The sequence below is a fragment of the Scardinius erythrophthalmus genome (assembly GCF_964197995.2).
Source record: "Scardinius erythrophthalmus genome assembly, chromosome: 24".
In the NCBI taxonomy this organism is placed as follows: Eukaryota; Metazoa; Chordata; class Actinopteri; order Cypriniformes; family Leuciscidae; genus Scardinius; species Scardinius erythrophthalmus.
This window is the reverse complement of record NC_138244.1, coordinates 2,725,167-2,739,522: the sequence shown is the minus strand read 5'-3', so window position 1 is coordinate 2,739,522 and position 14,356 is coordinate 2,725,167. Positions and strand designations below refer to the sequence as shown.

The 14,356-nt window shown below is 38.6% G+C and overlaps 1 protein-coding gene across 1 annotated transcript in view; it reads left to right on the top strand.

Annotated features, from left to right (window-relative positions):
• Positions 1 to 3,026: 3,026 nt before the first annotated feature.
• The window catches only part of LOC308684211 (uncharacterized protein), a gene marked incomplete at both ends in the record, with an annotated part of 20,219 nt that continues 8,889 nt past the window's right edge, over positions 3,027 to 14,356 (top strand). The window contains 5 exons of the mRNA XM_081355324.1: positions 3,027 to 3,150; positions 5,142 to 5,261; positions 7,854 to 7,976; positions 8,114 to 8,224; positions 10,338 to 10,457. Of these exons, the coding sequence (XP_081211450.1) occupies positions 3,027 to 3,150; positions 5,142 to 5,261; positions 7,854 to 7,976; positions 8,114 to 8,224; positions 10,338 to 10,457 (598 nt within the window). The remainder of the gene's footprint in view (positions 3,151 to 5,141; positions 5,262 to 7,853; positions 7,977 to 8,113; positions 8,225 to 10,337; positions 10,458 to 14,356) is intronic.

The following is a 14,356-nucleotide window of genomic DNA, read 5'->3' as shown; positions in this document are numbered from 1 at the left end:
ACGTGAAGTCGGACACTTTCTGGTTCCCGTAGTGACCGCTCACGTGGTGTTTGCATACTTTACCACAGCTGAAGTGAAATAAATGCAATATTTGCCAAATAATGTTTCAGAGACATTTTCATTCAATACTTTATATACTGCTTCTTCACACAGCGTCTGTTTGAACAAGAATAAAGTTCAACATAAGCTACTATCAATGAAGTGGAGTCTACGTTTTTTAATCAGTTTTATTTTGATAAACATGACACAATTTAACATCGCAACTACATGAAAAGAGTGTTTACTGTTATAAAAAAACTGATTTGTTGTGCGCTTTAGAGGAACTAAAGGTGTTTGAATAAACACGAAACACACGTGATCGTTGTCATGCAATGGATCTGGCCAATCGTGGAACAGCTGTGTCGTCATCAGCCCTCGTGAACATAGATATCATATAAAGGCTAGATGTCTCGTCCGCGCTGCTGGCCAATGGAGCTCGACATCCGCACACGGCGGCCATCTTACGACAGGATGCTCGCTCACTCATAACATGGTGCATGTACTTTTAAATAACCATAACTTGCTCAATTTTCAACCGATTTTCAAACGGTTTGGTTTGTTATAAACGTCAGAGATGTAGCTATTATACTGCATACATATGAATAATTATGTTCAAAATGTTTAAGCATTCAGAATTATAGCCACGTTAATAACGTTTGTAAGAAACCAAACCGTTTGTAAATCCGTCCAGATTTCAGCAAGTTACGAGCATTTTAGTTGGCGTATGTCACTCACCTTCCGTCCACAGCCGCAGGGAGCAGCAGCGCAGTCTCCTGACCTAAGATGGCCGCCAAGTGACGACACAGCTGACTCCGCCTTGAGCCATCTAGCCTTTCTATACAGGCTTGTTCGACTTCATGCAGCTCTGCGCAGACCGATCGGCGGCTGACTTGAAGCAGTGCATGCCGGTTAGAAATTTTGTCCGACTTGATACAGCGCCGACGCCACGTGACTGTGACGTATGCCATCAAAGTACCGCGAGAGCGATTCGAGAGTAGCCGGAGAACTCAGCCAGCGCAGCTTCTCAAGAGCGGCTGCACTGGGCTGCACGTGGGCTGATGACGACACAGCTGTTCCACGATTGGCCGGATTCACCGCATGACAACGATCACGTGTGTTTCGTGTTTATTTCGAACACCTTTAGTTCCTCTAAAGCTCTCAAATCAGTTTATTATAACAGTGAACACTCTTTTCATGTCGTTGTCATGCTATATTGTGTCATGTTTATCAAATTAAAACTGCTTAAAAAACGTAGACTCCACTTCATTGATAGTAGCTTATGTTGAACTTTATTCTTGTTCAAACAGACGCTGTATGAAGCAGTACATAAAGTATTGAATGAAAATGTCTCTGAAACATCTGTGCATTATTAGGCAAATATTGCATTTACTTCACTGCAGCTGTGGTAAAGTATGCAAACACCACGTGAGCGGTCACTACGGGAACCAGAAAGTGTCCGACTTCACGTCTCCGTTTGCAGCTCCTCCCCGCCTGCACGCGGCTACTCTCGCAGATCGGGTGCATCCAGCCGCAGCCGATGTCGAACACACCTTACATGTCTATGCTCGTGAAGCCCAGTGCAGCCGCTCTTGAGAAGCTGCGCTGGCTGAGTTCTCCGGCTACTCTCGAATCGGTCTCGCGGTACTTTGATGGCATACGTCACAGTCACGTGGCGTCGGCGCTGTATCGTTCCAGTCCAAAATTGTCATGCCCTTCACTTGCTAACTTCCCTTCGTCTCGTTCACTCGGATGTACGTCATTGCGAGTGCCCACTACTGGCGGAAACTGCAATGGGCTGAACTGGAACGTCCTAAGCCCTTGATCACTTGGAATCAGCTGTGGAGTTGATTTATTATTTACATTTTTTTCCCTTTAAGAATTTGTTTAATGCAGCATCCAAATGTTTATAGGTGTGTTTGGGTTGTTTTAAATTAAAAAAAAATTATAATTAATATATCATAGAGTTGTTTGTGTGGTGGTGATTAGACGAGATATGCGGTGACGTCACAATCGTGTTGCATTGTGGGACATATAGGTGCCTGAAGTGTACATTTGAAGCAGACTCGCTCCCTCGGTCAAAATCGAGGGAACGAGGGTCTGTCCATATAAACTTCCCTCGTCCACTTCACGAAGTGGAACGCACTTCAAAATGGCGGCAGGGATTCCCCCGAGGGGAAGTGCGTAGGGAAGTTCGCAAGTGCGTGTCTAAAAGTGGACTGGAACGCAGCACAAGTCGGACAAAATTTCTAACCGGCATGCACTGCTTTAAGTCAGCCGCCGATCGGTCTGCGCAGAGCTGCATGAAGTCGAACAAGCCTAAAAGCATGATGGGAAACGACTTGCTGACGACACAGCTTAATGCTCATTGGTTTAAACAACTGTGATGTATTGTTCTCTTTTAAAATGTTTGATTTTAAAACTCTGATATCATGTTTTATGTGTATACATTATGTGTGAATATTCCCAAACTATAACATTGCGATCTCTATGGGTTATGCAATGTATTTTTTATAAAAAACAAAAAACAAAAAAAAAACATGTCTGTATTAAAGAAAAAAGACTGATAAACATGTATTTGGAATGGAATTAAATAAGTAGGCTACATTGGGTGTGTTGTTCATTATATTTATTTTCATATAAAAGCAACAGAACTTAAATTTCATCCAGTTTATTAGCAACACTGTGAACGAGCGTGAATCCCGTGAATCCCGCGATATCCATCTTTGATCTCACAGGTGTCAGATCCACTGCGAGAAGAGAGATATGTCCGGCTTACCTTCACTTTTTTCACTCCTCCTCTCACTGCAGCCGCTCCTACTCTCGACTACACTTCAGGCGAGGCAAGGCGCATCTCAAACAAGCCTATATCTGCGTGTACGCGCGCGTCCCCTGTTAACCCGTAACACCTTTACAACAGTGAAAGTAAAACTAAACACTGCGCAATATTAATTTTATATTCATTTCAAATTCTACATTAATTCCACAAAATGTGCTGCACAATTTATGTCAAAACCCTTCGCGGAGAGACAATACCAGTAGATGTGGACTCAGAGGAACTGAAGAACATGAGCGTTGTAGAGTTCAGAAGAAGACTCGATCGCGCAGATCCTTGTAAGTCGAACTCTTCAGAGTTATGTGTTAATGTCCATGTGTGTCTCTGTCACTTGTTTAATAATAACACTAACTAGATGTACAAACTATGACCGCCGCTCAGGCCTGCACTGGCTTTCCACAAAAATAAATGACGTGGAGCAATTTGGTTGTATCGCGTGTTTATGTATATAAGTTGTATATTTTAAAAGACTGTCTGGAGTATTCCTGTGGATCATGGATAATTTAGAGTTTTGTAATTATTTGCCATTACTATTTAAGTTTTATATCAAAAGTCATTAGTGTAACCAAAGACAGATGCATACTCATCTTTATTTAATATCTGCCTTACTCTCTCCTTTACTTCTTTTTGTTGGAACTGCTCAACAGTTTCTATTCGTTTGCTCACCAAATCAGAAATGTCTGCAGTTAGTGTGGCACAAACATCTACTCTTTTAACAATCTCTGCAGTTGTTGTTTGATTGCGCAATAAGGGAGCATAATGCTGGGTGACTACATCATGTCTAGTTTGAATGTCCTTTAAAATATATTCAAGCTCTTCGTATGTGCATAAAGCTTTCAATTTAGCCCTAGTTTCCTTAGCTGTCTGCTTCCAGGAGTCTTTCTCTTGCTTTCTGGTCTCTTGTTTATGCATCTCTAAGCCTTTCTCTGTATGATTTCTTTTACGAGAACTTGATCTTGATCTAACCGGTTGCATTTCTTTAGAAATATTTAAATCCTTATCAGGAACTAACTTTTGACTTGCTTGCGCTGCCATTTGCTCAACTGTGTCTTCCATTTTGTCTGTCTACAAACTTAAGAGAGCAATGAATTACTCATATCAGACATCTATAATTTATTAGACACTCAAATAATCAACAATGGTAATAAGTCAAATTGTATATGCAACATAATCATAAATTCTTTGACATTCAACATTTTACACGTGTTTGTAACGTATACCATAAATATAAACCCAGCATTAACCTGCAGCAGTCGATACCTTGTAAAGGAATACTCAAATCACTCCAACATCATGAATCAATATTTCACAACTCATTCAACTTCATATCTTGAATCTTAATCATCTCGTGCCGTGCTGTGATGCGATTGTTATGGTGCTATGAAGTCAGTGTGTAAACACAGTGTTGTGATGCATGGAGAACGTTTGCAACAAAGAAGCGAGACAATGAACACTTCAGCAATGAAGTTTATTGCATCTTAACAAAATAAATCGAAGGCACCCGTCAATAACTCTCTGCCTCTTTTCTACAAAGCTGAAGGGCCGCTACAATTAGTTTAGACACTTAGCATCCATAATGTGAAAGCGTCACATCCATAACAGTGGTTTTCCCTATTTAATGTATTACAAAAATGAGTTTCAAAAACACACTTATTGTGTTCAAGCAAGTCTTTTTCATGATACATCGGCAGTGTGTTTAATAATTCACAGAGTTTGTAGGACACTTGTATAGTGTGTGTATTTCATGTTATGTCCATAACGCTGATAAAATGTATTCATAGTGTGTATGTGTGTGTGTGTGCGCGTGTATGTATGTGTGCGTACATGTGTGTGTGTGTGTGTGTGTGTGTCTGTGTGTGTGTGGACGTCAGTGTGTGTGCATGCTTGCGTTTGTTTGTATTCCTGCATGTGTGTGTGTGACAGTATCATCCTAAACCAGCAACCTTTCGCTCAACAGCACCATCTACAGGCCGTCAAGGGTGGCCCCCGGGGACCAAACGAAATTCTTCTGTAAAAGTCTAGTGGGGCTACATGCCCACCAAACTTCATGTTCCCCGGTGTTTCGGTGTCCCTGGTATCGTTGACGAAAAATTCAGTAGATGACGGGAAAAAAACCTTTGACAATCCCTCTATGACCGCTTTCATCAGCTACGCTAGCGGCGGTCATAATTACAGGAAAAGCCTCTTAATGATGAGATGATCGTCTTCAGCTCTTAATGAGGTTATACACTGATGTTTGCTGTTACTCATGTAGTTGTTGTTTTCATAGATGACCATTACAGACTGGTCTTCAACGGCAGACATCTGCAGAGTCATCAGACACTGCGGGGTTACGGCATTACACATGAATCTACACTGGCTGTGGTTGATCATCTTCCTGAAGGAGGAGGTAAACCAGTGCTAGTTTCTAATGTTTAATCTGACTCTTCATGTCGTCACTCCAGACAAACTCTTGTTTTCTCTATAGCAGTGATTTTATATTAGTAATTCTTCAGTGAATTCTGCTCTTACACTGAATGTATATTGTATTAGTTTCTATAGTTATCTGGTGTTTAATAATGTCCTCAGAACATCAGCACAAAAACATCATTAATGGAGCTTTTATTCTGAAAGCTTTGAGTCGGATGTTTTTCTAGTGTTTTTTAAATGTTACTTGTTTTAAAACATTCATAAGGAACGTTCCCATAATGTTTGTAAAATGATAATATGGAACGTTCTCTTAACCCTCTGGGGACCAAAAACGCGCCGGCGCGTTTTGCTCGTTTTTTTTTTTAGCAATGAAAAATAAACACAAAATGCTCTGTTAATTTTGATCTTTAGTTTTCGTGTTATACATCAATCGATCCTGTTCAGTTTCTATTTTTTTCTGTATACTCAAAATAAAAATAAAGTGTTTTGCTTTTTGACAAATAAAGAAACTTTAACATGATGCGATTTCTGCCTTCTCTCTATCCGTAAACTCCCATTTGAAACGCGTTCGAAAATGATCTATAACTCCGCGAAAATTCAGTCAAACAGGCAAACAGACCCACGGGCATAAAGCTTGAGATCGCATCTGTTAAATGAAGTCATTTATATAAAAAACAAATATTATCAGCTTCTGTAATCTGTATAAAAAGAGAGCGACTCCAGTCGAGCTCATTAAGAGCTCATTCACAGTAATGTGACCACTCCCCGCAGAGCGCGTGCTATTCAAACGCAAATTCTGAGAACTATTGAAGATCTGTGAAACGCCCACATCAGCTGTAAACAAAGCGCGTCGCGATCGAGTGAGGCATAATATAGCCTACCTTATGGAGAAAAGATTCCTCAGAACAGTGCTGATATGAGGAACAATATCTCCTGATATGAGGAGCAGATCCCGCTGAGGAGTGAGGTAGGCTGTTTTCTTTTCTCACGTGTGGAATAACGTTATGGAATAACGTTAGTGTAGGCCTATGCAAACCGCAAAAAGATGAATCGCATTTCTATAATATGACTCGCCTTTCTGTGAGATGAATGAAGGGTACATATTTGTAAAGACTGTTTAGCCTAAATATAAATCGCGCGTCTGTGTGTGAAAGAATAAACTGCTTTGCTATAGCCTACTGAGATGAGTAAAAATCGACTGGAATATGTTGAAATAAAATGTATTTGTACAAGCAACGTATTAAACTGCAAATTAGCATTTATATGCCCTAATATTTCATAAAAACAACGCTACAGTCAGTCACTTGTTGACTAGATTTGGGTACAGTTTTTAGGCTACTGTAAAATATACTGCCACATAAAATAAGCTTTTGTTTAGCAATTTCTGCTCATATCTAACGTTTTATATATATATATATATATATATATATATATATATATATATATATATATATATATATATATATATATATATATATATATATATATATATATATATATATATATATATATTTGTCAAAAATAAAGTCATAGACTAAGATGTTAGATGTTCCAATGCGGCTATATTCAAACTAATGAATACATATGATAAAATGTAGGCCTATAATCTTTTTTTCTTTTTCTTTTTTACAAAGAAAGAGTACACTTGAAATATTGTTGAAATTGTAATTATTGTTGTAATTGTAACATTTTTAATAAAATAGCAAAACATATTTACAAGAGAGATGTAAGCAAAATCTTAAATGGTCAATATAAGTCTTCTTCTAAATACATCAGTTTTGTCCTTGTATTGTGGCTCAGTCAGTGTCACACCTGAAAGGATGGCTCATTAGGCAGAGTCATTATGCAGAGTGGGTGTGAACTACTCCTCCCCCTCGCATATTGGCTTTCCAAGCAAAACCTGTTTTACACCATTTAAATCAATGTATTTTTTTTTTGTGAACGATAAAGCAAGACTATTTTCATATAATTTTGAAGCTAGAACTCAAAGGGACCACATCCATTGGTCAAAAGTCTTGTGGACACATATTTAATATGTGTTTTGTGGTCTTAATTCAGCAACTTTCATTTTTATTTTTTCCAATAACCACGCATAAACATTATTCTCTTAAAAATACAAACATCTACATACAAGTTGCTTGCATATTATGGTAGCCCTGTTTGTGCTATATAGAGTGAATTTACACCTTTGCCATTAACATGTTTATAAATAACTGAAAAAAGCACAAATGTCAAGGCATGTCAGAACTTCTCAAGGGCCCCAAAAACACCTTGGTCCCCAGAGGGTTAATGTTTTGCTGACCTTCATATAATCAAGAATACTGTTTTTAAAACAATAAAAAAAGAACATTCAGAAATAATGTTTTCATAACTTCATAACATTTCTTTGTTTTCTGGGAAGATTGAGTGTTTAATGGCGACTGTAAATCAGGCCGTTATCATCATATGCTTTACTGTACATGTGATTTACTGAATGCTGGTCAGAACACTGGTGTGTTTGCATTTTTACTGTTGTTTTATTTTTCATAATTGTGTTATTGTTGATCTTTCTCTGACTGATTAACACATATAGAGAGACACACAATTCATGTCAAAGACATTCTCGGAGAGACAACCCCAGTATATCTGGACTCAGAGGAACTGAAGAACATGACCGTTGAAGAGTTCAGAAGAAGAGTCGGTTGCATAGTTCTACGTAAGTCGAACTCTTCAGAGTTATGTGTTAATGTACATGTGTGTTTCTGTCACTCGTTTAATAATAACATTAATCATCATATGCAAAAATGAGGTTTACACACTGATGTTTCTCACGCATTCATTGTTTGTTTCTAGCTAGCCATTGCAGAATAGTCTACAGAGGCCGAGATCTGCAGGATCATGAAACACTGCTGGATTGTGGCGTTGAATCTACAGTGAATATGACTGGACGTCTATCTGGCGGAGGTAAACCAGTGTTAGTTTATAATGTTTAGCCTGACTCTTCATGTCGTCACTGAAGACAAACTCTTGTTCTCTCTATAGCAGTGATTTTATATTAGTAATTCTTCAGTGAATTCTGCTCTTACACTGAATGTCATGTTGTATTCATTTTCCCCTGAAATGACTAAGATTTCCATCACACATCTCCATAACCTTTACATATCAGAAGATTTGATATTACCTTCAGGTTTTGAGCGCCGTCTGCTGGTTAGACATTTCAGGAGGAGTCCGTGCCAAACTCAGTCTGTAGTAAATCAGTAAATCACTCTGAGACTTGTTATAGAGAAGTTTACAAATCACCACAATCAATGGCTTCGTTTTAATAATAAAGTACAGAATAAATATAGACGTAAAACAAACACGAGTAGTCTTCACCACGAGATTCAGCCTTGAACTGGGGCATGTCTCACAATGTATACTCCTCAGACATCACAGGGATTTTCCACTGTTACACACAGACACACACCAGAAATGAATCGATCACCCATTTATTCATGTACACCATACTTCACTCTACATCGTTCGTGCTCAACCAACAACAACTGCAGCTTTTTTCCTTTCGGCAAACAGTCATGTGTAATCTTAAAGGACAATTACGGTATTTAACACTTTGAGTCTATTTTGTAGTTTGTTTTGAGTGAACAAGAGTGGTGGACAAAGAAATTTTGACAATGTTTCCTGTCTCGACTTTTTGACTATTTTAGAATTGCCCATGACCGCTTTAGAATGGGAGTCAATGGCCATGCACGAACATGTCCTTAAAACAACCCTTAACATTCGTTTTCAAAACTGTGCAACTCACCAAGTGGTTAGAGGTGTTCGTTGATGATTAAAAACAAGTAGCGTAGCGAAATACAGTTTCTGTCGTGTTTTATTTGGCATTTTGTAAAATCCCATTGATTTCTGTTGGAGGACTCATTGCTCGTTGATATCACTGCGCTACCGGGAACGGAAAGGGGGCTGTTTATATTTGGTTGTAGTCTTTTAGGTCTTTTCGCTCTGTGTTCTGTCTCTCAGAAGGCTAGCGTGAGCAACGGAAGTTGCGGAAGAGCGGAAGTTTATACGCGGTTGTGAGGTATCTGAAAAAATTGTTCCACTATAGAAAAATAAACGGATTGAAATCATACATTGCGCCGATATATTTGTTTTGGAACATCAACGAACACCACTAACCACTCGGGGAGTTGCACAGTTTTGAAAACGAATGTTAAGGGTTGTTTTAAGGACATGTTTGTGCATGGCCATAGACTCCCATTCTAAAGCGGTCATGGGCAATTCTAAAATAGTCAAAAAGTCGAGACAGGAAACATTGTCAAAATTTCTTTGTCCACCACTCTTGTTCATCCAAAACAAACTACAACATAGACTCAAAGTGTTAAATACCGGAATTGTCCTTTAAACAATATTAAACACAGGTATACATGTGCATGAACTCATTTTTTAATGTCTTAAACTTAACACCACTAGTCTGTCCAGTTTATTTTTCAAACAATTTTTCTCAAAATGTTCTCCATCAATTTACTGTTTTATAAGTTTCATCAACCATATTCAATCGCTCTTGTTTAATTATTTTGCATCGTCTTTCTTGCTTTGGAAACGGTCTTCTCCGGAAGAGAAACTCCCTTCTTCTGTCTCCTCCATTTCTTGGCTTCTTTCTTTTCTTCTTTACTGTCTTTTCTGAAGGTTTGCCACAAATAAATCAACCACATTAATCTCAAGCTTGTTTGTTGTAATTTTTTCTTCACCCAGGGAATTTACAATGAATCAGAATCCTCTACAGTCTATATATATATATTGTATTATTTTCTGTCATTATTAATATCTGTTACATGATTAAACCCCACAGAGGAACAGCAGTCAAGTGTCAGTTTATGATCAAAGTTTTAACCAGTATTTTATATGTTTTTTATAGAATTTATTTATCAGTATTTTATGGAATGTTTAATGTCGACTTCTGTAAATCAGGCCGTTATCATCATATGCTTTACTGTACATGTGATGTTTGCATTTTTACTGCTGTTTCATTCTTCATAATTGTGTTATTGTTGATCTTTTTCTGACTGATTAACACATTTAGAGAGACACACAATTCGTGTCATAACCAAGATCGGACGACCAATATCAGTAGATGTGGGTTCAGAGGAGAAACTGAAGAACATGACCGTTAGAGAGTTCAGAAGAAGAATCGATCATGAGCGTAAGTCGAACTCTTCAGAGTTATGTGTTAATGTACATGTGTGTTTCTGTCACTCGTTTAATAATAACATTAATTATCATATGTGAAAATGATATAAAGAGGAAAAACTGAATCAACATTTGAATGTTTATTCATCAGCTCTGATCAACCCAAAGGCCTGAACTACATCAGATTGTAGAATAACATATTTTATCCTTATAAAAATTAACCATCATTTACTACAGTAACCATATTTCAACCATGATATTTATAGTAAAATTATGTTAACTAGATGTACCGCATGGCGGTACAAACTATGACCGCCGCTCAGGCCTGCACTGGCTTTCCACAAAAATAAATGACGTGGAGCAATTTGGCTGTATCGCGTGTTTATGTATATAAGTTGTATATTTTAAAAGACTGTCTGGAGTATTCCTGTGGATCATGGATAATTTAGAGTTTTGTAATTATTTGCCATTACTATTTAAGTTTTATATCAAAAGTCATTAGTTTAGACACTTAGCATCCATAATGTGAAAGCGTCACATCCATAACAGTGGTTTTCCCTACATAATGTATTATAAAAATGAGTTTCAAAAACACACTTGAGAGCTGTGTCCCAATGTGAAGACTGCATCCTTCGAAGGCTGCGGACTTCAAACGATGCAGCCTATGCGTCCTCCGAACGACACACCATGCACCCTTCGTAGGATTTCCTAATTGCGCAGCCAGGTGTTCCCGATTACCGCTCCAGGCGCCAAGCAACGGTGCGAGAGTATGCTGCCATCCTGACAATTCATTTGATAAAATTAAGTAAACAGCTATGGAGCCAGAATTGTCATTTTTTATATTTTACTGGAGGACATGGTATTAAGGATGTTTCAGGTCATGTACTTTCGGCTTAGCCGAAGATTCAAATGTTCATTTATATCTTACCTTGATGCGATTTTGTAGGCTAGTGTATTCTTTTTTTATTATGCACATAAATGGACCTTGGTAAATATATGTACACAGGTTTTCAACCCTATTTGAATATAAAAACCCAGTTGAATAAAGTCCAGTGCGAATGTAACTCCCGCTCGTGATCGGCAGCTGTCAGTCACTACTGTTGCTAGGCGACAAGAACAATCCTCCATAGGCTAGACCGGTCCGGTAGGCTACTCGAAGTGATTTTCCCACACAGGACTACAAAATTATGTTATTTTACAATATGATGCATTGTTTTACAATAAACTACACAAATGTATCAACCTTAAAAATATTCAGAAGTAAAATGCAACATATGCAGTAATATAAAAGCAGAACCATCATAAAAACCCTGACAAGTTTTTTTCCCCTCCAGAATTCCTTTACTTTTACTCTTGATACCTTAAGTACATTAGAGTATGCAAGATAATTTTGCTTAACTAGGGTTAGAAATATATGACTAGTAGTTTTTCACCAAAGCGGTATTAGTGGTTATTAAAAGTACTTCAGTGTAATAAAGTATCTCAATATTTATTCCATGAGTCAGCCCTGCAAACCTGTTGGTAGACAACTTAGTGGATAGTGAAAATATGCAGTCAAACACTCTGGAGCCCATCCCAGATGATGTCCCACCAGCAGAAAGGCCTTACCAGGGTCTCTATTGTGGAGCCCATCCCGGTCCAGCAGCACACCAGGGTCTCCCACTCAGCTGAATAAGTCTACATCATTTTTCTTATTTTATGTACTGTACAATTTAAATGTTTATGTTGATTTTGAGATGTTTAACGTTTGTTGTAAATAGTTGGGGGAAAAACGTTATAGAAGAATTTGTTTCATGTAGAAATTATGACTGTCATTACAAAAATAAACAATGTCCAGAGCAATGAATTCTCTTTTATTTACACATTTAAAGTTGCATAATTTTTTTCCTTTTAAAAAAATATAAGTGAAAAAAGTTAAAGAATATAATATATATACATATTTTTCAATCACTCTTTCAAGAAGAGAAAACAGCCTGTCCATTCTCTCTTGTGCTCTCCTCGCCTCTGCAGTCCCATGTCTTCTCTAATCAAGTCCAAAAACTCGTCCTCTCTGTCTCGCCTTCTTCGTGGTTCTGGTGCTGCTGCTGCTGCTGCCCCTGGCTCCTCTTCTTGGTCACACACTGCTGAACTCGGCCCTGGTGTGTCCTCAGGGATTGAGGCAATGAGGGTGCAATGCCTCTGTCCCAACATCTCATCCATGAGGACAAACCAGGGCCAAGTTTCAGCCGAGGGTTTCCCACTCACACCCTCACCTGTCCCAGGACACGTGCAATCCTAAGGCAGAGCAAATTAACCATGGCTTGTTAACAACAACAGCACAATACATTTCAGCAAAGATGTGATCTCAACTTTCTTACTTTGTATTTTTAAAATCATTCATATTCAGAAATCATATTCATGAATACTCAAATTTGGTTAAAACCTTTGTAGACATGGCTTGCATGACAGCACTACAAAAACACATACAAGTGAAACCCCATTGCCTTATCTACTGCTTTTCCTATTGTTGTGGGCTTTATAGGGTGAGTGATATTTCTTATTTACACAAGTTTGACAGACTAGTGCAAATATTACAATAAAATGTCATTTAATTTATTTAGTTTTTTTTTTTTAAATTGCAGTTTAATAAATTGAGCTGTCTGCTCCTTGCTCCCTGAAACAATTATTAAACTATTAGCACAAGTTTTGCCTCAGACCACCTGACAAATGAAGCCACGCAATGGTGATGGAGTTAAAGGTGAAGTTTATAAGAAAGAAAAACTTGTGGCTTTTAACTCAGGTTTCACTAGCTAAGTTATTTGAGTAAATGAAAACATAATACTTACATTTAAATGTGAATTTGCCGTCCACCAGCGAACTCTCGGCCGTCTTTTTTTTTTTGTAAAAATGTTGTCGTCACCGCCGCGCGATGAATTATGGGGTAGGATAGTCCGCAAAGTGTCCATTTATGTATCCTTCCTTTCACGGGGAAACGAAGGGTGCATTTGGCGTCGCTTTAGCCTTCGTCGCGCCGCGATGACGCAACCGGCCTTCGAATACGGACTTCGGAGGATGCAGAATTGAATTGGGACAGCCTTCATAGCGCCGCGGTGACGCAATCGGCCTTCAAATGCGACCTCCGAAGTGTGCAGCCTTTGAATTGGGACATCCTTCGACGCTCCGCTGTGACGTTTCGACGCGCCGCTGTGACGCAATCGGCCTTCAAATACGGACTTCGGAGGATGCAGACTTCACATTGGGACACAGCTGTAGTGTTCAAGCAAGTCTTTTTCATGATACATCGGCAGTGTGTTTAATAATTCACAGAGTTTGTAGGACACTTGTAAAGTGTGTGTATTTCATGTTATGTCCATAACGCTGATAAAATGTATTCATAGTGTGTGTGTGTGTGTGTGTGTGTGTGTGTGTCTGTCTGTGCATGTGGATTTGTATGTATGTGTGTGTGTGTGTGTGTCTGTGCGTGTATGTATGCGTGCGTACGTGTGTGTGTGTGTGTGTGTGTGTGTGTGTGTTTGTGTGTGTGTGTGTGTGTGTCTGTGCATGTGCATGTGGATTTGTATGTGTGTGTGTCTGTGCGTGTGGATGTCAGTGTGTGTGCATGCTTGCGCTTGTTTGTATTCCTGCATGTGTGTGTGTGACAGTATCATCCTAAACCAGCAACCCTTCGCTCAACAGCACCATCTACAGGCCGATGAGTGTACAGTCACTAAATGTGCACATAAATGAATTTATTTTATACCCCCCTATGGATGAAATTCTACGAAACTTAGCATACCCCCAGAGGATGTCAAGTTAATCATACACATGAAGTATGGTGCAGTTCTGAACATCTCAACTGAAGATAGGGGCGATTAAAGCAGAATAATATTGCATTTTCATTTTTTATGGGAAGGGGCGCAAATCACAAATGAG